Source organism: Diabrotica virgifera, chromosome 3 (genome assembly GCF_917563875.1).
Source record: "Diabrotica virgifera virgifera chromosome 3, PGI_DIABVI_V3a".
Classification (NCBI taxonomy): Eukaryota; Metazoa; Arthropoda; class Insecta; order Coleoptera; family Chrysomelidae; genus Diabrotica; species Diabrotica virgifera.
Window position 1 is genome coordinate 67,905,706 of NC_065445.1, and position 27,984 is coordinate 67,933,689.

Sequence of the window (27,984 nt, forward strand, 5' to 3'; positions counted from 1 at the left end):
ACTTGGCCAATATCCCTACGCAGTAATTCAATCTTCCCTTGCAGTCTTTTTTCCCAGGGTGCAATTCTGTTACCAGTTCTTCCGTTATTAGTACCCCGTCGTGTTCTGATCTTAATGCCCATTACATTAGCAATTGCTGTTGCTGCACAGTAGATGAGCATATGCAAATATTCTAATGTGTGAGCTTCTACGACGTAATTGGGTAGGACTTCAGTGTTCACAATTTGTAACAGCGCACCCAGTTTCTTACAAGAGTTAATTCTTGGTAGCGGTGGTCTGCTAAGTGGGTTTGTTCCATTAAACTCTTGTACGGCGCGAGCCATTTCGTGTACTAGGCTATCACGTAACTCGTTGTTTTCCTGCGGTGTATTATCAGGTTGAGTTTCTGGTATGGGAAGCTCAGGAATCTGCTGATCAGGGATTTCATTAGGGACTTGATCTAAAATTAGCCCTTGATTATTAATCTCCCGTTCGACTTCGCTTTTGATGGTATCGCGTCTAGCCTCTGGGATAAGATTATTTCTGATGATTACCCGGTATTGATCTGATACTCTTTGCTCCGATACTTGAATATCTGGGTACTCTCTGCAAAATTCGGCATACAGCTGTTGTCGGTAGCCGATCGTTTCTTGACCGAGGTTTGTCACCTTGTAGTAGAAGCGCAAAATGTTTTCATTAATGGACGCAGTCCATTTCATGCGCTGCCTCGGTCGTCCCGCTTGAGTGAGCGCCGGCTGAGGTTCCAGCGCAGCACTTTCGGCGGGTGGAGCTCTTGCTGTTGTTTGGCTCACTTGTGGTTGTTGTTGTTGTTGGGCTGTAGCTGTTTGTATGACAGGGGCCCGCCTCCTCAACACCCTGCCACCGACGTCCCGCATGCTGTCACGTCCAGCGCCGGCTCCAGACGTGCCCTGGCGATCCCCAGGCAGCGATCCTAAACATAAATCATAATTCTCCATATTAATGGGTTTGCATTTTATACCTACTGCCAGGTTATATTATTATTATCCAGATTTAGCCATACGGCTCACACTCCCTCTAAGGGGAAATTTGACTCATCCCAGATACCTACGGTATCAAAAGGATTGAGCTCTGGTGGGACTCTTTCCGTGTTATCGAGCCCTAGGTGACTTGGTATGCAGGTGTGTCTCCCAAAAATTTTCGTACACATCTGGCCGTTGCGAGTAGTACAGCTTTCTGCATGGTCTTGTAAAGATGTTCATTTAGACCCAGCCTTTTTATGCTTTCGAGGAGGTTCTTCGGAATGACTCCAGTAGTAGATATAACAATAGGTATCGTCTGGGTACTTTGCATTCTCCATTGCCTTCGTATTTGAATTTCTAGATCTCTGTACTTGGCGATCTTTTCAGTGAATTTACTACGTAGATTATTGTTGTTAGGTATCGCCACATCAATTAGTGTTGTTTGTCTTGTTAATTTATTAACTAGTACGAGATCTGGTCTATTATGTGCCACTGTTTGGTCTGTGAGCACAGTGCGGTCCCAGTATAGCTTGTAGTTGCCATCCTCAAGCATACTCTCAGGGACGTATTGATAATACGGGAGATGGTCCGTTTGGAGAAGTCCCAGCTTGATAGCTATCTCTTGATGAAGGATTTTTCCCACTACGTCATGCCGTTCCTTGTATTCAGTTGCAGCAAATGCCTGGCAGCCCCCTGTAAGATGTTGGATGGTTTCTTGGGCTTGACATCCATATCGGCATCTGTCGTTTTGAACCTGAGGGTCTTTGATGATATTATTATTATTATTATTATTATTATTATTATTATCTAGTAGCGTGGCGGTAACTGTATATTCAACAATATACCAATTTAATTTACTTACCGCTAATTGTATAATCGATTTGTCAAATTCCAATTCTAAAGTGATACCTGTTATATCCCTCTGAGTTATTAACTTTATCAGTCCATACCATTTACCATCAACTGATTTGTCTTGCTCAAAAACAAATACTTTTGGACAGGGGGATTCTAATGCCGCTCTTATTTTTTGGGCAATGGCCCATAGTATAAAAACAACATAGGTCAGCCTCTAGAAACAAAAAAAAAATTATTTATGTTTCATATAACTCGGTCAAAATAAACAAAGCCTATTATAATAAGAATTCGCCATGAAACGAAATCAAGAGACGTAAATCATCAGAGAGTGTATATGGTACCGGCCAAACCCGATTTCAGGACAAACTAGTTTGGCCTAGGCCAAACTAGTTTGTCCTAAGCGCGTTAGGATAAACTAGTATGGCCTAGGCCAAACTAGTTTGTCCTAGGCCAAGCTGGTTTATCCTGATATAAATACACACACTTCGGGCCAAACTACTTTGGCCTAGGCGAAACTAGTTTATCCTGATATAAAGTCGCACATTTCAGGCTAAACTAGTTTATCGTGAAGTGTATGTTTTTATAATTATCAGGATAAACTAGTTTAGCCTAATCTAAACCAATTTAATCTAGTCGAAAGTAATTGATTACAGATTGGTTGCTGATTTAAACGTAAGTTTAGAAGACACTATTAAGAGTTGTAAGACTTTTAAGTACGAGTATTTAGGGTAAATTATAAACCGAGATGGCACTTGTATGAAAGATATAGAAATGAAAATAGTACGGGGAAAACAAGCCACGAAAGCACTCCATGGAGTGATATGGAAGAACACTCTAACTCCTCCTCCTCAGTCGTTTCCTCATTGCTGAGTGTCGTGATTCCCTATAATACGAGCAACTATCTCTTTCCATCGGCTTCTGTCCTGAGCTTCCCTCATGGATTCAGAGAATGTTTTTCCACTGGCTTTCTGTACTTGATCCGTCCATCGAGTAGGTGAGCGACCTCTACTTCTGCGCCCTTCAACGTTTCCCGAAATTATAAGTCTCTCAAGATTATCATCACTTCTTGCAATATGGCCGAACAATTTTAAGACGGTGGAGGGGCAAATAGAGGAAAGTCGAGTCTGAATATTAAGCTCTTGGAGAATTGAGTGATTTGTTCTCTGTTCCGTCCATGAGATCCGAAGCATTCTTCTCCAGCACCACATTTGAAAGGCGTCAATCCTTTTTCTGTCGTCCGATTTCATTGTCCATGTTTCGGATCCGTAATTAAATATGGGAAAAATAAAGGCACGTACTAATCTTATTTTGGTTTTCTTCGACAGGGAACGATCTTTCCAGATTTTCGATAATCGACTCATAGCGTTTTTGGCCATGCCTATTCTCCTACGTATTTCTGTTTCACAAGATCCTGTATTACTGATGTAGGATCCTAGATAATTGAACTCGTTAACCACTTCAAACTGGTCTAAGGCTCCTGTTGTCTGAAGTGAATTTGAATAATCTACTATCATAATTTTTGTTTTTTGTTTATTAATCTTGAGACCACATCTATTGCTTTCGGCTTCCACTAGCTGCAGCAGGCTGGACATTTCTTCTTCGGATGCAGTTATTAATGTTGTATCATCTGCATATCTGAGATTTGAGATCTTCTTTCCTGCGATAGAAACACCGCCATTCCATTTGTCGAGTGCTTTTCTCATTATATAATCCCCATAGAAATTAAAAAGACTTGAAGATAGAATACATCCTTGTTGGACTCCTCTACCTATTTTAAAAGGATCGGACTTATGGTTTTCAATTCTTATTCTGGTTTCACTGTTCTCATATAGGCTTTTCACCAGAGCTGACAGATGATCAGGAACCCCCATCTTATGTAGAACTCTCCAGTCTACACAGTCAAATGCCTTCTGATAATCCAGAAAGCAGATGATCATCGGAATTTTGAATTCTTGTGCTTTCTCAATGAGTTGTCGCATATTAAGAATTTGCTCCCTTGTGCCTGTACCCTTCACGAAGCCTGCCTGTTCTTGTGGTATTTGTCTATCCAGGTATGTCTGCATGCGACACTTGATGATTCTCAACAGAATTTTACTTAAGTGTGAAATTAGTGAGATGGTTCGGTAGTTACTACATTTTGTGGTTACGTCTTTCTTATGAATGGGAGTAAATAGTGCGGTACACCAATCACTGGGCCATTTGCCGATTCTCCATACATAATTGCACAGTCTCCACATTAATTGGAGACCATGTTCACCTATGTTCTGTAAAAGTTCTGCCGTGATGTCATCGCAACCAGGTGATTTATTTCTTTTAAGGTGTTTTATGGCTTCATCGACTTCAGACCTTAGAATATCTGCTTCTAGGGTTGTTGTTGAGACTTGCAGTGCTGTTATATGATTAATGTTAGAGGTTTCAGCTTTATAGAGTTCTGTGCATTATTTATTCCAAGTCTCCAGAACCGCATCCATATCGCTTACCATATTACCTTCTCATCCTCTGTAGCGTAATTTTTGGGGTTGAATTCCCGAGCCAGTAACTTTACTTTCTGAAAGAGATCTCTTGTTTCATTACGATGTAAGTGGATTTCTACTTCCTGGCAAATGTTAGACACATATTTGTCTTTATCTTTCCGGCAATTTCTTTGGATTTCTCTTAATAAGCTTCGATAGTCGTTTAAATCAAAACTGCCAACTTTAAGTTGCCTTCTTTGTTCTATAATTTTCCATGTTTGGTCACTGATCCATGGTTTACGACTGTTGTTTTTTATGGGTTGGCGACTTTGCTTAGCTGTATCTAATATATCTCTTTTAAAACCTCCCCAGAAAGTCTCGATATCATCTATGGGGGTAGTACTTGTCCCAGTTAACACTGGGTTTATTCTTTCTTTGAAAGTTCAAAGTTCAGTCTCTGCAAACCCGGGAGTTCTAGGAGTAGGCTTGTGTTTGTTTCTAAAACGTATTCGGAATACAGCTACAAGGAGTTGGTGGTCGCTTCCACAATCTGCACCTGGATAAGTTTTTGCGTTAGTAACTGAGGCTTTCCACCTTGAATTGATCATTATGAAATCTATCTGATTTCTTGTTCTGTCGCCCGGGGATTTCCAAGTGTAGAGTCTTCGTGGGTGGTGTTGGAAGTAGGTATTCATTATAGACAATTTTCTTTGGCCACAGAAGTCTATTAATCTATCGCCTCGTTCATTTCTTTCCCCAAGACCAAAAGGACCCAAGGTGAATCTCATATGATGATCAAGCTGAGTTCTACCAATTTTGGCATTGAAGTCGCCAATTATCATTACAATGTCTTTGTTTGATATTTTGTCGAGTGTTGTCTCCAAAGTTGTGTAAAAATTTTCCACAATTATGTCGTCTGCTGTTGATGTACGGGCATATACTTGTATAATGTGTAAGACACAAGTTGAGCCTAGAATCCTAAGGTGAATGATTCTATCATTAATTGTATCGTATCCACAAGTAGAGTTTTGGAGTTTTGAGGAAACTATTATTGCGACACCATTTTTGCTTTCATTTTCATTACCCGAGAAATATACGAGAAATATATACACTCTAACTAAAGAAAACAAAAAAGGATTTTTTAGGGCATAGTGCTGAATATTACCCTACAAGAGCGGAAGAATGGCCAGTGACAACAATAATATATATATAACAGCCCTACAGGCCTTAGAGGCCCTTGGCTTCGATAGTCTTGACTAATTTCTTCCACTTTTTGCGGTCCTGTACTTGTCCTCTCCAGTCTCTTGTACTCATTTCTTCTAGGTCAGTCCGGACGGCATCAAATTACTTCCTTCGTGGTCTCCCTCTTCTTTTCTTCCCTTGTTCTCCTGCTGATAAAACTCTTAGGACGTTTCTTTCTTGTGGCATTCGTAAAACAGGCCCAACCATCTAACTCTCTGTGCCTTGATTTTCTGAGTTATTTTAGGTTTCTTATACATCTCCATTAGCTCCTGGTTTGTTCTTCTGCGTCATTCCCCGTTATCCTCCTTTATACCACCAAAAACTTTTCTCAATATTTTTCTCTACCAAATCTCTAGCTTCTTTTCTACTTTCTGGTTCATTGTCCAAGTTTCACATGCATACAGCACCGTTGGTCTCACTATTGCTTCATACGCTCGGATCTTGGCTGCCCTGGACACGTTTTTTGCCTTCAACAGTGCGTTTAATGAACCTACTGCTTTGCTACCTTTTAACAACCGTTTATCTATCTCTCTCTCTTCGTCTCCTCTATTTGTAACTGTGACTCCAAGGTACTCAAATTCAGTTACCTTCTCAAATTTATAATCTTTGTCATTTGTGCCATAAGTAATCCACTTATTTTCTTCAGCATTTTCTCCTCACATTTCCATATACTTGGTTTTTCCTTGGTTTATAGTCAGGCCATATTTTTTGCTTCTTCTTCAAATTGCTTGAACATTTTTTGAAGTTCTATTCTTGAACGCGTCAGAAACACCAAGTCATCTGCAAAACCTATACACTGTTGACTTCTGTTAAGAATCGTGCCGCTTGTCTGGATATTGGCTCCTCTAATTATATTTTCTAGTACTAGATTGAATAAGTCTGTTGACAGGGGGTCCCCTTGTTTTAATCCTCTGTTGACGTTAAACTGATTTTAAAAACTGCCTTCTATCATGACTTTATTGACTGTGTTGGTTAACGTCATTTTAACTAATCGTATCAGTTTCTCTGATATTCCTAGTGCTCTCATTGCTTCGTATAGCCCGTTTCGTGAGATTGAGTCGTAAGCCTGTTTAAAATCGATAAAGAGCATATGTAAGCCTAGATTTTGTTCATAACTATTGTTTTGCAATAACTTTAGCAAAAAAATTTGATCGGTTGTTCCTCTTCCCTGTCTGAAACCAGCCTGGTATTCTCCTATTATCTCTGATTCATAAGCTTTCAATCTAGTTCTTATAATTTTTGCTAATACCTTATACACCACTTCTAACAGTGCGATTCCTCTGTAATTTTCACATATGGTCTTATCACCTTTCTTGTGAATTGGGCAGATGAGTGCTGTGTTCCATTGCTCCGGCATTTTTTCGTTGTCCCATATTTTCTTTATAAGTCCAGCTATTTTTTGCTGCAGTATATTTCCTCCTACCTTTAATATCTCTGCTGGAACTCCGCTTTCTCCGGCACTTTTATTATTTTTTAGGTCCTTTATTACTGTTATTATCTCCCTTTCTGTCGGTGCTTGTGTTTGTTGTGGTTCCGCTTCTTGTATTTGTTGTTGTTCGATTTCTTGCCCTCGCTGTTGCATTTCTGTTTCTGTTTGGGCTTTATCGTTTAATAATTCTCCGAAGTATTCTGCCCATCTATTCAATTTTTCTGTCTTGTCTCCCAGCAACATACCATCTTTATTTCTGCAAAACATTGTGCATTTATTTTGAGTCCCTCGTGTTTTTTTACTCTTTGATAAAAATTTTTAACTTCTTTTTGGACATAGTTTTCTTCTATTATTTCTAGTTGCTTTTCCAGTGCTTTTCTCTTCTTTTGCCTACATAATCGCTTAGCTTCTCTTCTCTTTTCTTTATAATACTTGTTACTTTTTTCTTTGTTGTTTGTAATATTTTCCATTTTTGCGTTGTTTCTCTGCTCTAGAATTCTTTTGCAGTCCTCATCAAACCATTGTTCTCTATTTTCTTTTTCTGCTTTCCCAATGCTAAGGTCTGCCGCTTCTATCACAGCTGCTTGTATTTGTTCCCATTCCTCTTCTAGGTTCCCGGTCGTGATTCTTTCCAATCTCTTGTTTATCTCTTCCTCTGTTCTTTTTGCTACCTCTTTATCTTGGAGTCGCTCTAATTGGTATTTTTTCCGTTGTGTTCCTTTTCTTGTTAGCTTGGGAATTTCTTGCTTAAGTTTGACTATTGTCAATATATGATCGCTATCCGCGTCTGCTCCTCTGTAACTTCTACAATCAGTCACAGATGTGTTGTGTTTTCTTTCAATGAGGACATGGTCTATTTGGTTTCTCGTTTTTCCACAATTGTATCGTATCCACAAATAGAGTTTTGGAGTTTTGAGGAAACTATTATTGCGACACCATTTTTGCTTTCATTTTCATTACTCGAGAAATATACGAGAAATATATACACTCTAACTAAAGAAAACAAAAAAGGATTTTTCAGGGCATAGTGCTGAATATTACCCTGCAAGAGCGGAAGAATGGCCAGTGACAACAACAATACGAAGTAAAATACGGCCAGATGAATTGGAGTTTATGAGAAGGTGTCTACAAATTACCAGGTAGGATAGAATAAGAAGAGAGGAAATATGAAACAGAATAGAAGTAGAATGCTCAATTACAAAAAAGGTGTGGTAGTAAAAGTACAGCCCTGAAATGGTACGGGCATGTACAAAGAGTGCCGGAGTACAGGTGGCCGAAAAGATTACTGGACTGGGACCCGCAGGGAAGAAGACGGAGAGGAAGACCTGCTGTGAGATGGAAAACTCACATAGGAAATGCTATGATAGATAGAGACCTCAGAGATGGTGACTGGGAGAATAGAGAGTGCTATGGAAGACGAAAACGGCAAACTCATAGTGGGAAAAGGCCAAGAAGAAGAAAGTAATTCAGCGAACTAGTACGGCTTAATATAAATAATAAATTGAATAAAATACTTTGTTCTTGGAAAAATAATTATTTTTACTAAAATTATAATTATTCGCAACAAACAAACAATAATATTGAGTTATATTCGCGGTCGGACGGACAGACAGCCTAGGTCATATGTCTCACCTTTAGTAACATCCTTGGATTATAAGCTTTCATTTGAAACCTCATTTGTCATTCTACCTGATATAATGACGGATGAGTTGAGTTCACGGACAGACAGACAGACGGACAGACGGACGGACGTGGATAATTCAACGTTTTCACATTTTTCCAAAATTGGTGAAAACAATATTAATTCGTACTCGATTTTATTCGTAAGTGTATCCTTTCTTTTAATTTTTGGAGAAAACCTCATTCTTTTATTATACAGGGTGTTTCATTGGGAAACGGAAATACTTTAATGGTGAATAGAGATCACCAAGGCGATTCTAGGTATACTAAATTTTTTGCTCTACCGACTTTTATATCCGAGTTACAGGGTGTTTTATCGATTTTGCTCATTTCTTTCCTAAGCCATAACTTTAGAACAACCCTGTATATTTCTTTAATATTTGGTACACATATCTCTCATTGAAAACCCAAACGGCCGACATACTAATCACAAAAAAATCCAGGTCCGTATTAACAAAAAATTATAAAATAATTGTGACCTTAAAACAACACCCTGTATATTGAAATTTTGAAAATATGTTTGCATATTTGAAAAGAGCACAAAAAACTAAGTCTAGTTTTGCTAGAAGTTTGCTTCGATGTTTCGGCCAGACAATTTTTTGACTTTAATTTTGAAATTATGTTGAATTTTTTTAAGAACTCCACATTAAAAAGCAGGTATTATAAACTTTTAATTATAAATTATTAAATTTATTGAATAAATACTCATTTTAAAATTAATCAATATTTATTTACCACATTGGAAAGACCCAATTATTAATTACAAGAAAAATCCAGGTCCGGGTTAACAAAAAAACATAAAGTAATTTGACCTTGAAGCAACACCCTGTATATTGACATTTTCAAAAATTGTTTGCACATTTGAAAAGACCACAAAAATCCAAGTTTATAGATTAACTTTGATTTTTTTTACAAAAATTTAATAACTTTAATTTTGAAATTAAATACAGGGTGTCCCGGAAAATAGTGCGTTCCTTAAAGGTATAGGTAGAAGGCACCATGTAGAACAAAAAACTCTTATAACATTTTTTTCTAAATGCAACCGTTTGACCAAAAAATTAAAATGTATTTTGGTATCCAAATTTAAATCTGACAACTATGTGCGGTACGCAAATTTAAGCATAGACAGTCCCATGTAAATAGATAGAAGATGATAGTAAACAGATAGTTTTAAAGAATCCTGTTTAGTGTCAATGCCGAAAATGTTTTCGAATAGTGAGTGTATTACCTATTATGTTATTACCTATGAATGGTGTTTGTGAAAGGTTACTTGAAACATCTATTCGGTATATTAATTATTTTCAAGTAAGTACAACTTAGTTATTTCAGTTCACAAGTAAACAAATTACTGAGACATTATCTGGTGTATTTAAGTTCCACTGTAAACTATTAAAACTATGTAATTCAGTTAAAGCCCTCAGCAATACTCAGCATTCAACCCATTTAAACCTTACTAAATACATAATACTAGTTTAGTTAAAAGATGTGTTTTTACGTTAAAAGATGTGTAATTCGTTTAAAATTATGCAATAGGTATTTCAATACATTTCAAAAGAAAATAATTTTAGTAAACAAATAGTAAATACATAAGTAGTATTACCTACTATTAGGTTGGATTATTTTAGGTACTGTTAATCACAATCACAAACGAGTTCTTATTATGTTATTATGCCGTAGTGCGTACGATGTTGCCAGTTTATTAAAATTTCCAAACATTAAAATACAGGTATATGGAAAACAATGTTAACTTTTTTTTGGAAACGCTTAACTTTAGAAAAAAATGGTATAGGACTTTTTTGTTCCAAATTGTGTATTCTCTCCATACCTTAAAGGAACGCACTATTTTCCGGGACACCCTGTATATTCAAATTTTTAGGAACCCTGAAATTAATAAGCAGGTTTTTAAAGCACTTTTATTAATAAATCATTTAAGTTAATTCTTCTTCTTCTTTGAGTGCCTCTCCTATCGGAGATTGGATATCATTAGGGCGATTCTAATTTTATTTACTGCTGTTTTGAACAATTCGTTAGTGGTACAGCCAAACCACTCTCTCAAATTTCTCATCCAGGACATTCTTCTACGGCCTGGATTTCTTCGTCCTTGGATTTTTCCTTGCATTATGTTTTGTAGAAATGTGTACTTTTGTCCCCTCATCAGGTGGCCTAAGTATTCAAGTTTTCTCTTTTTTATATTCAGTAGAACTTCTGGCTTGTTATTTATTCTGCGTATTACTTCTTCATTTGTAATTTTATCCACCCAACTTATTCTTAGTATACGGCGGTAGCACCACATCTCAAAGCTTTCAAGATTTTTAATATTCCTCTGTTTAAGAGTCCATGACTCAACACCGTAGAGCAAAGTACTGAATACATAGCATTCTAACATTCTTGTTCGTAGATGAATACTAATATCACGATTACAAAATAATTTTTTCATTTTTATAAAAGTAGACCTGGCAATTTCAATACGTCTTTTTATCTCGTGATTTTGGTCACCTGTTTCATTGATAAGGGTTCCCAAGTATTTGTATTCGTTTACTTTTTCAAGTTGGGTACCGTTTATTGTGATACTAGTGTCATTTATTGGATTCTTACTGAAGGTCATATATTTGGTTTTTTTGACGTTCATCCTTATGCCGTAGTTATTACATATCTCATTCATACTTTCAACTAGATGTTGTAGATCTTCCACTGTTCTTGCCATTATCACAGTATCGTCAGCATATCGAATGTTATTGATAACTTCTGATAACTTTAAGTTAATGAATAAATACTAATTTTAAAAATAATCAGTTATTATTTACAGCATTAGAAGGACTTACTTACTAATCACAAGAAAAATCCAGGTCCGTATTAACCTTAAAATACAAAGTAAATCTGACCTTGAAAAAACATCCTGTATATTGAAATTTTTAAAATACGTTTGCACACCTGAAGAGAGCACGAAAACTAAGTTTAATGTCCCGCTTTAATTTTTTGTGCAGACAATTTAATGACATTACTTTTGAAATTATATCGAAATTTTTATTATGAGTTCCCAGAGTTCTTAAAAATTTCGACATAATTTCCAAATTAAATTCATTAAATTGTGTGGCCAAAAAATTGAAGCTAACGATTAAACTTAGTTTTTTGTGCTCTTTTCATACCTATGCGCAAACGCATTTTGAAAATTTCAATATACAGGGTGTTGTTTCAAGGTTACAATTACTTTATATTGTTTTGTTAATCCGGACCTGGATTTTTGTTGTGATTTGTAAGTGGGTCATTCGAATGTCGTAAATAAGTATTGATTATTTTTAAAATGGTTATTTATTTAATAACTTTAGTAATTTATTGTTAAAAGTGCTTTAAAAATCTGCTTTTTAATTTCAGTGTTCTTAAAATTATCAATATATTTAATTTCAAAATTAAAGTCATTAAATTTCCTTCACGAAAATTAAAGCAAACCGATAAACTCAGATTTTTGTGGTATTTTCAAATGTGCAAACAAATTTTGAAAATTTCAATATATAGGGTGTTGCTTCAAGATCACAATTACTTTATTTTTTTTTTGTTAATCCGGACCTGAATTTTTCTTGTGATTAATAATTAGGTCGTTGCAATGTGGTAAATAAGTATTGATTAATTTTAAAATAAGTACTTATTCAATAGCTTTAATAATTTATAATTAAAAGTTAATAATACCTTCTTTTTAATGCCAGAGTTCTTAAAAAATTCAATATAATTTTAAAATTAAAGTCATAAAATTGTCTGGCCGAAAAATTGAAGCGAACGATTAGACTTAGTTTTTTGTGCTCTTTTCAAATATGCAAACAGATTTTCAGAATTTTAATATACAGGGTGTTGTTTTAAGGTCACAATTACTTTATTATTTTTTGTTAATCCGGACCTGGATTTTTCTTGTGATTAGTATGTCGGTCGTTTGGGTTTTGGATGAGACACATATGTACCAAATATCAAAAAAATATACAGGGTGGTTCTAAATTTATGGCTTAGGAAAGAAATTGGCAAAACCGATAAAACACCCTGTAACTCGGTTATAAAAGTCGGTAGGGCAAAAAATGTAGTATACCTAAAACCGCCTCGGTGACCTCTTTTCACAATTAAAGTATTTCCGTTTCCCAATGAAACACCCTGTATATTTATTTATTTGTATATTATTTAATTATTCAAGAATATATTGATTTATAGCATGTATCAATATCTTCATTCCTTCTTCTTCTTTAAGTACCGTGCCCAAATTTTTAGGCGTGGGTAGCTTCCATAACAATTTGCCGATATCGTTCTCGATCTTGTGCGGCATGTAACAATTGATCTGCTGATAAGCCAGTCCATTGACGAAGGTTTCGGAGCCATGAATATTTCTTTCGACCAATTCCTCTTTTTCCGTCGATCTTTCCATTGAGTATTAACTGCAGCATCCTGTATCTGCTACCTCTCATTATATGCCCCAGATATTCAAGTTTTCTCTTTTTTATCATCTTCATTAAGTCACCTTCGCCTTGACCTACTCTGTTTAAGACTTCTCTGTTTGAAATGCGTTGAACCCAAGATATTCTGAGCATTCTACGATACGACCACATCTCAAAGGCTTCTAATTTGTTCATCATGTTAACCTTCATGATCCAGGTTTCACATCCATATAGTAATACAGGATACACATAACATTTTAGGAACTTGATTCTTAGTTGTAAGTTCAGCTGAGAGTTGCTCAGAATAGATCTAAGTTTCATAAATGCTCCTCTTGCAATTCTAGGGTGCTCGGTAAAAGAAGTATAAGTCAATTTAATCAACTTTTCAGGAGAAGCAAAAAACGAAAAATAATTTTGTTCTGAAGCTAATTAATTGTCATATCTCCTAAATCGTAGTACACAGAATTGTTATATTTACCTATTTTACTTTGTAGACATTAATCTTGAAGATGGTATATCTTTTTTTTTTAATAAATGGAAATTACAAAAAAAAAATGTTACTTATATTATTTGGACCACACGTACCAGATGACTTATACTATTTTGTTCAGCCCAAAAAAGCTGTTGTTTATTAAAAAATAAATAAACAAAAACATATCTATGCAATATTTATTAAAAAAACATAGGAATAATGGTAACGGAGAAAAGTATTACTCTGCGTCAGATGAATCTTCACCATCTGGATTCACATCAGCAGCATAACTTGTCTTTAAATTTTTATAAAGGTCGTGAAATACTGGACTTATCAGAAAAAAGATTCAAAATATCCTTTTTCTTCTGCACTGCTATAGCAAGAGTGCTTTTATACAAATTGCTGGGTACCAACCTAGCATTAGTTTGTCCTCTACGTAGTACACTTAGCGTCAGAAATTTCTCTTTTTCATCAAGTGATGTTTTATAAACAATAATTCCATTTTCTCTTGTATAACGAAATTATTTCACATCAAACCAGTTGAAAGGATTTCCTCTTGCATCTTCTTTACGCATGAGACAGGTACTTTTCAAAAGATCTGAAAAATTTAAGAAATCACCATGGTAAAGTCCTACAACATTGAATTTCTTTTTTTTTTCTGTAGTTCTCACAAGCTGATACCAGTCGTGAGGATGGCTTATTGGAACACTTAACCGTTTTTTTTTGCTTTTCGCTCAATCCATGATCAATATCACACTCCATATGACTGTGCCCACTCACCATGAATTTATGGTCAATAACTTCTAAATTAGTGATATTTTGCATTGCTACTAAAAATATCATAGCAACATGTGAATTTTTGTTCTGACCACCGCATGTATCCGAGTACAGGGTTACTTTGAAAACATGTGGTGTTAGTGATATTAATTCTTTATAAATACATGTAGCTATATTGTTACCTCCCCGGCCTCCTTCACCTTCGTGCAACATGTAACATGCCACACTTCCTTCTCCATTCTTATGAATATGTAGGTAGGTTGTATGTCCATAACTGTCTTTTGTAAAAGGCAACAGAGGAATTTACATATGGAGTTGGGAGACAAGTTTGCAAGTCAAAAGTGAGGCATCTAAAAGTACTACCACATTTTGCTTTTTCTGTATCGTTGCTCTTCATAACATATGCATCGTCTGCAGCAGTGTGATGAATACTTATCTCATCTTTTATTTTAGTTTTATCATCTTCTCTTTCAGTAACTTTGAGTTTATTACTCAGCACATCACATTTATGGCACGTATCTACTTTAGGTTTTTTTAAATGAAATGTTCATTTTATGGAACTCTCTTTCATAGATAGGTCTACAGACAGGTGATTCATTTTTTTTACAGTATAATTTGTACATTATCTTAAGATTAAGATGGCATGGCAAATACAATCTACTACTTTCTCGTCGAGTATAATGAGATTCATATAGCGGAAAAGAATTTATGTGGGACTTCACTGCATTAATTTTTTTCTTCATTATGCTTGTAGCAGAAGGATCACGACCACGTTGGTCATCAGTTATTCTCCCTGAAATATTTGAATCCCTATTTGCAAGAGCCAGTATAATAAATATATATGTCTCGTCAAATGTGTTCATAAAACATTTTTTACAAACTTGAATTCTAGCGCCATTCACCTTTAAATGAAAAACAATAGCCACTTTGCGAACTTTTTCTTTATCCGGACCCAAGGTCCTTTTTCTAGTGGTTTTAGGTGGTTCGGAGTCTATAAGGCTAACAATATATGCAACACGTTTGTTACGATCACCTATATTGCACAGTGGTCCAGAAAATAAACCACTTACTCATCTATTTTTATCAAATTAAACCTACGTGAGAAGTTAGTATTACTTATTCTCGCTGTCCCTATTAGGTGTAATCTTTAATTGGTAAAATTCCCACGGTTTAGTTATCAGCCAAACGCGAATAGTTATCAGTTGTTTCTTGAAAATCTCGTACAGAAAAGAGTAATATTTGCTTAGTAAGTTTTACACACGTATCTGAAAGCGATCGTCTTAGTATAAGTTGACCGCCTTACTTGGATATTATTCAGTATCAATGGTCAAAACAGTACATATGTCGACATGTACTATTAGAGCCAAGAATAGTTCACAAACTCGAAGTGTATAAACAGTATAAGTTGACATAAACTGTTTTTACCAAATTAAAAGTTCATTTAAGTAGTTGTACTAAAAAGACCAATTAATTTTATTTAATTTATATTAGCATATTGACTTGTTCTATTGATACCAAGGTAAAGATATAGCCCTTTATAGTCTTATTCTGCAAAAATAATATTTTGACCATTTTTGACTTATACTCTTTTTACCGAGCACCCTAGAATTTCTATACGAGTTTTAATTTCTTCATCCGGATTTAGTGTCTCGTTTATCCAACATCCTAGGTATTTAAAATGGTTAACTTTTGTTATTGATTCATCATTGACAATTAGTTGCATAGGGCCGACGTCTTGTTTACTAACCACAAGTAACTTTGTCTTTGTTGCATTTATGTTAAGTCCGTTATTGGAGCATTCCCTAGTGACTCGATCTATAAGGAATTGAAGATCTTCGATATTTTCAGCCATGATCGCGGTGTCGTCTGCATATCTGATGTTGTTAATAGTTTCTCCCCCGATTCGAACTCCACATTGTCCTTCCAAGGCTTCATTAAAAATTATTTCTGAGTATACGTTAAACAAAGTTGGGGATAACACACAACCCTGTCTGACACCTCTTTGAATGCAAATTTTGTCTATTTCTTTGCCGTCTACCAGAATAGAAGCTTCTTGATACCAATATAGATGTTGTAAAAGTCTCAGATCTTTATCGTCTATTCCAATCATTTCTAGATATTCAAACAACCTGTTATGTTGAACTCTATCAAACGCCTTCTCAAAATCTATAAAGCAGACGTAAATTGGTTTCTGTACTTCCCATGATCGTTGAAGTAATGTTAACATTGAGAACAAAGCTTCCCTTGTTCCCAATCCTTCTCTGTATCTAATCTTCATTCCATGTATCATAATTTATCGATGTATAATTTTTTTTGCCATCCTTGTTGGGACGTGATTTGGGAATTCCCTTCATGTAAAAGTCCTTACATGTTCGCTAAATTTCACTTTCGATTCAGCTAAATTGGTTTAGATTAGGCCATACTAGTTTATCCTGAAGTGTGTGTATTTATATCAGGATGAACTAGTTTGGCCTACGACAAACTAGTTTGGACTACGCGCGATAGGACAAACTAGTTTGGCCTAGGCCATACTAGTTTATCCCAACACGCTTAGGACAAACTAGTTTGGCCTAGGACAAACTAGTTTGTCCTGAAATCGGGTTTGGCCGGTAACATATATATGGTTATCCACTCACGACAAAATATCGATACTCGATATGGATGCCGTAACCTCTCTATTTACCTGGAACCTATCTCAACCACATCCCGATTATTGAGTGGATGAGGTCCATTTTGCCCGGGGTGTGTGTGGCATATTATACATGTCGGGCCCCCCTTCAAATGATCTGCGTAACTCTCACCCAGCGTAACACACTCCTAAGTTCCTCAAACTTTCGATAAACATTCCTGACGGAGGGCAGCAGCGACTGCCAGTACCAAGTTAAGTCGTATAGGAAATTATCCTGATCCGGCTTATATATCATTGGATTTTCACAAGCAGAGCTCTAACAGCAGAAAGGTTGTGATACTGCTATACAATAGGACAGGGGAAACCATTGCATAATCATACCCAAGAAAGTTATGCGTAATGTCGTCGAATGGAATGCCTCGGATGTTGTCACGCAGTCCGGTTGACGACCGGCTCTACCTTGAGTCCGGTTCAAGTAGTATAAAATTGGCCACCGGCCAGGCAAATGTTAGTGACCAAGCATTGTGTGGAAATTCAGTTACTGGTCTACAAAAAGAAAAACTAAATCTCAGACAGATATTGAAGATCGGTACATGGAACGTACAAGGGCTAACGACGATCACAGGTAAGCTAGCAATTATTGAAAATGAGCTAGCAAGATACAATATAGAAATAAATCTCTGGACTAGCTGAAACTCATTGGTTAGAAAAGGGCAATTTCAGAACACACAATGGCAATTATTTACTTCTCTGGCGGTGAGACCCAGAACTATACAGCTGTTGCCATTCTGGTCTCACCAAGATTACAAAAGTCGGTCGTCGAATTTAAAGCTGTGAGCGATAGGATAGTTCTCCGTAAACTGGAAGGCAAACCACATAAACTTAATATCATACAAGTTTATGCGCCAACATCAACATCAGGTGACATAAAGATCGAGGAGTTCTACGAAAAACTGGAAACGACAATTGCCAACAAACCAAATAAAGAGCTTACTTTAATATGTGGCGACTTCAATGCAAAAGTTTGCAACACTACACAGAATGACGACATAAAGAATGTACTGGGAAAGTTTGGCATAGAGCAGAGAAACGAAAGAGGAGACCGTTTAATCGAGTTTGCTATCACAAACAATTATTCCATCATGAATACTCGATTTAAACACCATGTACGTCGACTTTATACTTGGAAAAGTCCTGAAGGTAGGTCTAGGAAACAAATAAATTAGATCCTCACCAATATTCGCCTGATATCGTCAATTCAAACAGTCAGATCATATCCAGGGGCGATATTCGGATCCGACCATCCTCTCGTAGCTAAAGTAAAACTTAAACTTAAAGCTCCCGACAAACGAAAAGAGACAAAGAGGATATACTGGACCCAGCAAGTATATAAAATAAGGCCCTCTATTCGTAATGGAACATCACATGAAATATGGGAGACTGTTCAACATTGTGTAACAACACCCATCGATCGTCCAAAGATAAATAATCCTGCGAAAGGGAAACACTGAATAACAGATTAAACCTTTCAAATAATTGAGAATAGAAGAAATCTTTGTCAAAGTGGTGTACGTAGTGAAAGGGAAAAGCTAGTTTAAGAAACCTCAATAAATAAATAAAACGAAGATGCAAGGCCGACAAAAAACAGTACCTACTACCAAAGTATATGCAAAGAAATCGAGAGACATGATCAGAATAATCAGCCGAAAGATCTATTTAGAAAAATACTCTACATAACAAGATACTTCGAAGCCAGAACTTGGGCCATTGAAGACAACACTGGAACTCTGAGAACAAACAGAGAAGATATAGCAGAGACATGGAGATAGTGTTGCAGGGACCTATATAAACATGATCATCGTCAAGAACATGTTAATAAAATCGCTGTCGAGGTGGAAGAAGAACCTCATATACTTGAAAATGAAGTAAGACTGACAATCAGTAAGCTCAAAATATAATAAAGCACCAGGTCCAGATATGATAACAGCAGAAATGCTCAAAGCCACAGAAGAAACCGGCGTAAAACTGGATTCAGCCAAGGTGGGGGTAATCGAGAACACCTCTTGAATATAAGACAGATAATCGAAAAATGTAGGGAATTCAATATTCCACTGTACATATATGCTCTTTAGATTATCGTAGGGTGTTCGACATGGTCAAGTGGAGACACTTATGGCGAATACTAAAAGAAGTAGGTGTACCATAACACTTTATTTCGCTTATAACTGAACTATACGAACACACTACTGGATCAGTTAAAGTGCTTGACACACTTTCAAACGAATTTCATCCAGAACGGGGTATCAGACAGTAGACATCAGACGAACACAATTATTCAATATACAGTATGGTGTAAATGAAAGGAATAAATTCGATATTTCGTAATCTGGCGACTTTAAAGAAAAATCCCAAAAGAGCTCGATTTTTATTTTGAAATTCTGATTTTTTGGCATATATATCATATTAGTGACGTCATCCGTCTAGACGTGATGACGTAATCAATGATTTTTTTTAATAGGACTAGGGGTCGTGTGACAGTTCATTTGAAAGGGTATTAAATTCTCTATTCAGCAATATCAAAATTGACATAATTATTTATACAGGGTGGCCGAAAAAATATTTTTTTAAATTATTTTAATTGACAAAAAGGAAGAATGTATGTAATTTATTTAATTCAAAATACATTTTACTGCTGTCAGAAATCAGAAAAAATGTTTATTTCACAAATAATAAATATTGCTTTTCGCTTAAATTAAATGTTCAAACTTCCAAGAGGTAGGTGGTTGGCATGGACATTGAATTTAAGCGAAAACCAAGGTTTATTGGCGAAATAAACATTTACTTCTGTTTTTTGACAACAGTAAAATGTATTTTGAGTTAAATAAATTACATATATTCTTCTTTTTTTGTCAATTAATGTAATTAAAAATTTTTTTTGGCCACCCTGTATAAATATTTATGTCAATATTTATATTACTGAACAGAGAATTTAATAGCCTTTCAAATGAGCTATCACACGACCCCTATTCTCATTTAAAAAAATCATCGATGACGTCAGACACTCATACGGTATATATGCCAAAATATCGTAATTTAAAAATAAAAATCGACCTATTTCGGGATTTTTTCTTAACATTGCCGGTTTACGAAATAACGAATTTATTCCTTTCATTTGCACCATACTGTATATGGAGAGCATATTATGACATTAGCACTTGAAGGATGGGAAAAATACATCTCAATAATTGGTCATAAAATAAACAACCTACGTTTTGCAGATGACACAGCCCTTCTTGCAAATAGTCAATAGTAATACCACTAGTGATTCAATTTTCGCGATAAGTCTGTCGATTTACTTCTAAACGAAACTGAGTTGCTTGAAAACACCACGAGTCCGTAGGACGAGTGGTGTTTTCTTTAAGCAACTCAGTTGAGTTTAGAAATAAAAGACAGACTTATAAGATAAATTAAATCACGAGTGGTATTTTATTAGACTATTTCACGAACAAAGTGATAGGTCAAAAATTCAGTAGAATGAGAGGAAGGAATTTAATAATAATACATTTGATCTAGGTAACCCAAATCTACCCATTTTTTGAATAATTCACAATTAGTCATAATCATGAAATATTTATTATAACTCTAAATAATTTGTTATAATTATTTTTTACCTATAACAATAAATAGTTGAAGGCCCAGTCTTTTAGAATGAATGCTAGTCTTTCGTTGTTATTTTCTGCATCTAATTTGTAGTTGCGATCCACACAGAACATCATAAATTGTCTCCATATATAAGATTTAGATTTTCTTGTGTTACTCGGTATATTTTCTTCAATGTTTTGGTTTATAACTTCGTTTGAAGTACCAACGAAACGACTCATTTTGACGCATACAGCTACAATAATTTTTTTGACAAACGTCAAACTTTGCTTTGCGATCGGTATCCATGGTTACGTCGTTGAAAACACGAAGCTGATAGACCAATCAGAATTGAAAGACAGTTGGTGTTTTCACTAGTAATACCACTAGAGGTCAAATTATTTCCGGAAATTTTTTTGAGATCATGAATATTTTGAAAATTTCCCGAGTCGCAGACGAGGGAAATTTTCTAAAAATATTCATGATCAAAAAAAAATTTCCGGATATTAATTTGACTTCGCGTGGTATTCGGTAAGAAAATTCCACACCAAATTTGCATTTGAAAATCCAAAGCTGCATGAACAGATTAATAGCGCGCCATAGCTTTGTCAGCAATTATTTAGGCTTTCAAATTCGTAATTTCTACTCATTGTAGTTGCATGGGAATACCATTTCAAGATAGAAAATAGTATATTCTTCAATTTTACATAAGTTTTGAGTAACTACAAGTGATAGAAAATTAATCAAAACTAAATTATGTAAACAAATAAAAACCAGTCTGTCAAAAATGTTCTGTTATTGTAAACGTCAAAAAATTTCCACTATAATTCGCTGTTGGGTACCCCACGAGCAAAAAATTTCCGATAAAATACCTCCGTTGCCATGGTGATCTGTCAAAATAACGTATTTTGATTGGTTCAAAATTACAGGTGTGGAATTTTCGCGATAACACAAGCTGTCTTTGGTTTGTGATTGGTCAGATTATGTGAAAATTTTAAGATGAGTGAAATAGGGCTTTTCATTCACAGTCATTTGTTTCGAGCTTCTGTCATGTGTCACGTAATATTAATATATCTACGTCATACGTTATTGATATAACCAATGATACAAACCAAAGACGTATGACGTAGATATATTAATATTATGTGACACATGACAGAAGCTCGAAACAAATGACAATCGATGAAAAGCCCTATAGTCAAGAAGAGCTGATTGATCTTATACGACTGGTTGAAAACAAAAGTGAAATATTTGGTCTACAATTAAACATATCAAAGACAAAGATCATGATAGTGGATAAACTACATAACAATCATTCATACATAACCACAATTGACCCGTTTGAGGTTGTGAGCTCATATTTATATCTGGATCATTAACTACAAACACAGGGTCACTACAGGAAGAAATAAAACGTAGATGTGATCTAGCAAAACTAGCCCAAAACTAGCACAACAAAAATGACCTCAATATTGAAGGACTGTCAAATTTCAAGAGCGTTAAAGATGAGGTTAATCAACTGCTTAATATTCCCAATACTGACCTACGGATGTGAATCTTGGACCCTGATAAAATTGGAAAGAAGAAAAAATATAGACGCCACTGAAATGTTCTGTTGGAGATGAATGCTATGAATTCCTTAGACCGAATAGGACAAATAATTCAATTTTAAGAGAGCTAAAAGTTAGCCAATGACTCTCCAGTAAAGTCTATCTCCAACAATTAAATACTTTCCACATGTTATGAGAGCAAACACAGAAAACAGGGAAAGACTCATTATATAAGGATAGGTGGAAGGCCGAAGATCAAGAGGAAGATCCCCAACAAGATGGATCGATCAAATTACTGGAGTATGCAAAAGATCTATGCATAAGTTAAAATAAATTACCAGAGACAGATATTTTTGAAGACTGACAATACACGACATCACGTCGACCACTGCACTCCTTCCGAGGGGTCAGGATGGAAGAGAGAGATGCTATTTCCGGAGAAATAAAACTTTTAATGAGACCAAGTTTCAACATTTGTCACATTTTATACATAATTGATATAAACAAATAAACCATTACAGGTTTTATTGTTGTGGTATGTAAAAACTACTTAGCAGATTGGTTTCATTTTCATACATATTATTGAATTTTATATTACTTAAATACTGATATATTAAAATTTTTAAGTAACATGAGCAAAACCCCAATTTTTTACATAAATATCAATTAACCCGGGAACAGTCGCGCTCTTTTCTGCCACGCATATAATCGGTCGCGCGTTAGATTTTGTCTAACAATACGAAATTTAGACGCGAATTTACAACAAATCTTTATGTTATAGTATTTTTATTTACTTGTAATGTTAGAAATATTATTTCTAACAATTATTAAAGCTAATCTTTTCTCAGCAAAGCCATAAATACCAAAAAAGAAGAAGAAGAAGAAGAAGAAAGAAAAAAAAAATAAACCTACGCATTACTACACCCTTCGTCGAGGCACTTACGAGTGGAAACTTATGTTGCAAAATTTTTCATCTAGTTATCACGAAAAAGACAAAGAAAAAAAGATTTAAAACAAGAAATGTCATTTTAATAGTATGAAAACAAATCTAGCAATTCTTATTCATATGATAAACTATCAAAGTATTCTCACTTTAAAGCATAAACCCCTTTAGTACATAAAAAACGAAATAATCGCAGCAATTCTGGCAGCTACACGTGGATACTGCTGACATTCCTTGTTTTTTTTCGGTAGCGGATGGACATTCCTAGTTCTTTGCCCGTACAAATTTTTAGAAAATTTGGACATCTTGGACATTAGTACACCCTATGTAACGCACAGCTGAATCTTATGTTTGTACGTCACAGTGTTGACATGCCATTTCTTTCATAATTTCAATCAATGTTAAATGTACCTACAAGGATAATAGAATAAGAACGTTTACTTCTCCGTCATTATACTAGGTAGAAAGCTTATAATCCAAGGATAGTACTAAAGGTAAGGAATTAAAACCTAGATTGTCTGTCCCTCAAAAAATAAGCGTTATATTGGGGATTTCTAATGTCGACATTAAAAGTTGCACTATTTTTTTTTCTATAAAACATTTTGATCTATAACTTACCAGAAAACTTCTTTGTACTCTCTACTTTCAAATAAACGTGATCAAGAAGCTAAATTTTAAACTTCGTCACACAACTTTTGCGATTAAACTTTGCAATGCACAAATCCGCACCTTTTTCTTTGAAAAATTTATAACCTTAATCATGATAAGAATAAAAACTTAAAGCAGGTACCTTTGTCTTCAGAAATGTTAGAGCTATATACTGTAAACATTTCAGAAAAAAATATTAAAATGGAACAGAATTGTAGCGAGGTAAACGCAAAAAACGTGATTTCATTTTTTTTATTTTTAGGTTAAAATGGCGATTTTGACAATGTTCCCCCACATAAAATTCAAAATAAACCTCATTTTCGTTTTCAGCAACCTCGAAAATATAACGTACGATTAAAATTAGCCATTCGCCCCTCCGTGGTCAGCATCTCGAAAACTAAGCGCTTTTTTGAGGATGAAGCGCTCGTGTATAATATCACAAAAAATTGTAACGTGATAGTATGAAAAAATAGAGGATGCGGCAACGGTGTTACAAGTGATGGTCGGATCCAATGCCAAAATCTACACAGTAGGGTGCACTAATAGCCATCATGCCCGAAAATTTATATAGACTGACATTTTTGGTTATTGCCCTGAATCGATAAGCCAGTCTATAGTCCTCAGTTTTTGCTACCACATGGAAGAAAAGACAAAATTCATGAAAAAGTGACATTCCTTGTTTTTCCCCTATACTATTTAAATATTTTAAACTTATACCATAATTATTGATTATCACATCACCACAACAAACTATCACTGCACTGCTGTAAAAACTTAAAAGTCTCGATAATCCTATTTGATACTAATCACGTATCTTCCACTATCGGCTAAACAAGTTTTCTGGGTATTCCTGGGTATTCGTTTCTGTTTGCGTTTCTTTGTAGCAAGAATAACGAATCTGTTTTGCACCTTTATGAATATTTTTATCTGAAGGTCATTGTTAGTCACTGTGTATTTTCCAAATAGCTCATTTAATCGTAACCACGAAGAGAATTCAGGCAGTTTGCTTTCAAATCGAAAACTTTCTTCCGCCAATTATAGGCCTGGATACCGCATACCAAAAAAAATTTATTAATAGCAAGCTGAAAATTTGTTACATATCGTCGCCTCAAAGCAACAGTAGGATATGTAAGAAATGACTTTTGGGATAACCATTTCAAATTATTGGAAATAAACCCTTCTGTTGAGTGTAGATAAATAAAAAGTGGAATACTTTTTTCACAATATTACATATCCTTGTGTAGCTTAATTTTTGAAGTTATACTTCTTTACTGGCGATATGAGCGTGAATTTTTATATGTTAAAACCTATGATCCCGGCGCATGCGCATTATAACTTTGTTCTGATTGGATGTTCAAATGACATGTCAAAAATTATTCAATATGGCGGCTGTGGCACAGCTGTAGTTAGATTATTTATGGTTGTTGCGTTTTAAAATTTGTGTGAAAAGAAACAACAAACAAAAGTTAGTTAATAGTTATACTGCCTTTTTAAATAGTTTTCATATACCTATATTTTTGGACTTTTGGACTATTTTGGACAAGGAAAACTCATTCTAATTTGGTAAGTAGTTTTTATTATAATCATATTGTAATTATACATTTGGATTAGGTTGAAATACAGTAGAGCGTCGATTATCCGAACTAATTGGGGGACATAGGTGTTCGGAAAACCGATTTGTTCGGATAATCGAACTACAATATATTGATACATATTTATAGTCATACATATTTATCCACAAGTGAATAAAAGCCATATTTATATACCTACATATTTATTTATATCTTGATAATGACAACTAGCAACTAAACAAAAAAGTGCAGTCTTTGCAACAACATAATTATTTTTGGATACAATATTGAAGAAAATTGAAGATATTTTAAGCGTCAATTACTAACGCTTGCTCGGTATTCGAGTGCGGGACGCGGGAGTCGATAGTTCGAATAAGCTGTCGTTCGGTTGATCGACGTTCGGATAATCGACGCTCTACTGTACATTTATTTTCTCAAGAATGGGGATTTTAGAGAGAAATCCCAAATTAGGTCCGATTTTTATTTTTAAATTATGATTTTTTGGCGTAGATTTATTTATCTAGTAGGTATGTAATGCTTTGATTTACATACTTAATTTGATTACCAACAGAAGTTCTACCAATCTTCATCTAATATATTGTTTTCTTACTGTTTTGTTATATTTTAATATTTTCTTCCACAAAATTTAAACTACATAATTTAATTATATTCAAAACAACTGTCAAACAGTAAAACGTTCAGTTACCCTATTTTTCCACATGACAAATAATGTGGAATTGGACGAGTGAGTCTAGGCTTCGATTACGAATCAAAGCGCCCCGAAATTCACGGGTTCGATTCCCGATGCAAGTTTTTATTTTTTTATTTTTTTATGCATTTTATGATTGTAAGTATATTTGTTATATAATTTTTTTTTCAGAAAATGCGTATTTAAAATTTTTGCCAACAATTATTATCGTTCAGAAATCATTTTTTCTTTGTGGCATTTTTCAATGTGTTTGTGTGCGTTTTATTCTTTTATTTTTTTAAATTTTTGGTATTGTCTTAAAAATCACATAATATGTAGTAGAAGTATAACTTCTTACGTGCGTACAAAGTACACACACATTCATTTTTTTTAACTCATATGCTATAATGTAACACTAAGACAACATACATATCCTACTGTTGTATTTTGTCGTTTACTAATTTTGGTCACAAAATATTAATGCAACACTAAGTTATCTTTTACGTGTAGTTATTGCCGAATTGCGAATATTTGTCTTTGTTTATATTAAACGGCTTGCACACACAATATTTACTATCTTCAGAAATCTTACCACAGTTCTACTATTACATTCATATTAAAAGTTGTATTGTGAGAATAAAAATGAATAGTTCAGCCTCAGCCAATTTAAGTTATAAAAAATCTAAAATATCTAGTAGGTGTAAGTCAATATTTAGTCTGCATCCGATGTGACCACAACTAATTTTGATTAATTTTCCATTCTCTTTTGTTTGTCATTTTCGTTGTCGAGTTTTAAAATTGTCGGAAAACATGTATATTGAGTTTATAATTTATCTAATAAAATGTTTGAACAAAATTGTTTTTCCACATACCTCTACCGAAAGTATACGTTTCCGGACCTGATTGTAGGGAGCAAAGTTGTACTTTTCCTCCCTAGGGAGGAAAATATTTTTCCTCCCTAGGGAGGAAAAGTAAAAGTGACGTCATGGTATTTCATTCATGAAATATAACTTATTGACGCCCTGTATAATATCTATTTTCTATTACGTAAGTATCTATACATTTTAACGTTTATTTAAAAACACTCCATATTTTGCAGAATGGTAAAAAACAGTAAATTGTTATTCTGATTTAACAATGTTTACATTAATAATTTGACTTATATTTGACAGTTGACAGTTATATTGTACCTACTTGTTAGTTTTAGCTCTAATAAATTTTGTTGGTAGTTACATAAATAAATTAAGTAAAAATGAAAAAATGACTTGTTATTTGAGGAAGGTGGAAAAACCATATGTATAACATGGGAGTAAAGTGCCTTTTCCTCCCTTGAATGATTACTGCCCTCCGCTACGCGTCGGGCAGTAAACTTCATTCTCGGGAGGAAAAGTAGCACTTTCCTCCCTTGTTATACAAATAGCTATTGTTTTTTATAATAAAATGTGTAAAATTTTAAACAAAGCTTGTACAAATATAAGTTTATACAGTGAGGACGTTTGAGTTGGAATAAATTAATTATCTCAAGAAGAGGTGAATTTGGAGAGAAATCCTGAGACAGTTCGATTTTTAATTTTAAATTATGACTTTTTGCCATATACATCATACTACTGACGTCATACATCTGGTTGTGATGACGTAATCGATGATTTTTTTAAATGAGAGTAGGAGTTGTGTTATAGCTCATTTGAAAGGTTATTTAATTCTCTATTCAGTAGTGTAAATATTAACATAATTATTTATACAGTGTGTTCAAAAAATATTTTTTATTAAATTATTTGACACAAAAAGAAGAATGTAAGTAATTTATTTAATTAAAAATACATTTTACTGCTGTCAGAAAAACAGGTGATAATATTTATCTCAAAAACAAACATTACTTTTCGCTTAAATTCAATGTTCAAGCTGCTAAGCGACAGGCGGGTGGCAGATTTAACATTGAATTTAAGCGAAAAGCAATGTTTATTTATGAAATAAACATTTATTTTTGTTTTCTGAGAGCACTCAAATGTATTTTAA

General features: G+C 34.6%; 1 protein-coding gene across 1 annotated transcript in view; it reads right to left on the reverse strand.

Moving 5' to 3' along the window:
* The window catches only part of LOC126881892 (serine protease gd-like), a 90,198-nt gene extending 65,601 nt beyond the window's left edge, over positions 1 to 24,597 (reverse strand). The window contains exons 1-2 of the mRNA XM_050646542.1: positions 24,427 to 24,597; positions 1,843 to 2,049 (exon numbers count right to left, since the gene is read on the reverse strand). Coding sequence (XP_050502499.1) covers positions 1,843 to 2,049; positions 24,427 to 24,429 — 210 coding nt within the window. The 5' untranslated portion in view covers positions 24,430 to 24,597. The remainder of the gene's footprint in view (positions 1 to 1,842; positions 2,050 to 24,426) is intronic.
* Between the last annotated feature and the right edge of the window lie 3,387 nt (positions 24,598 to 27,984).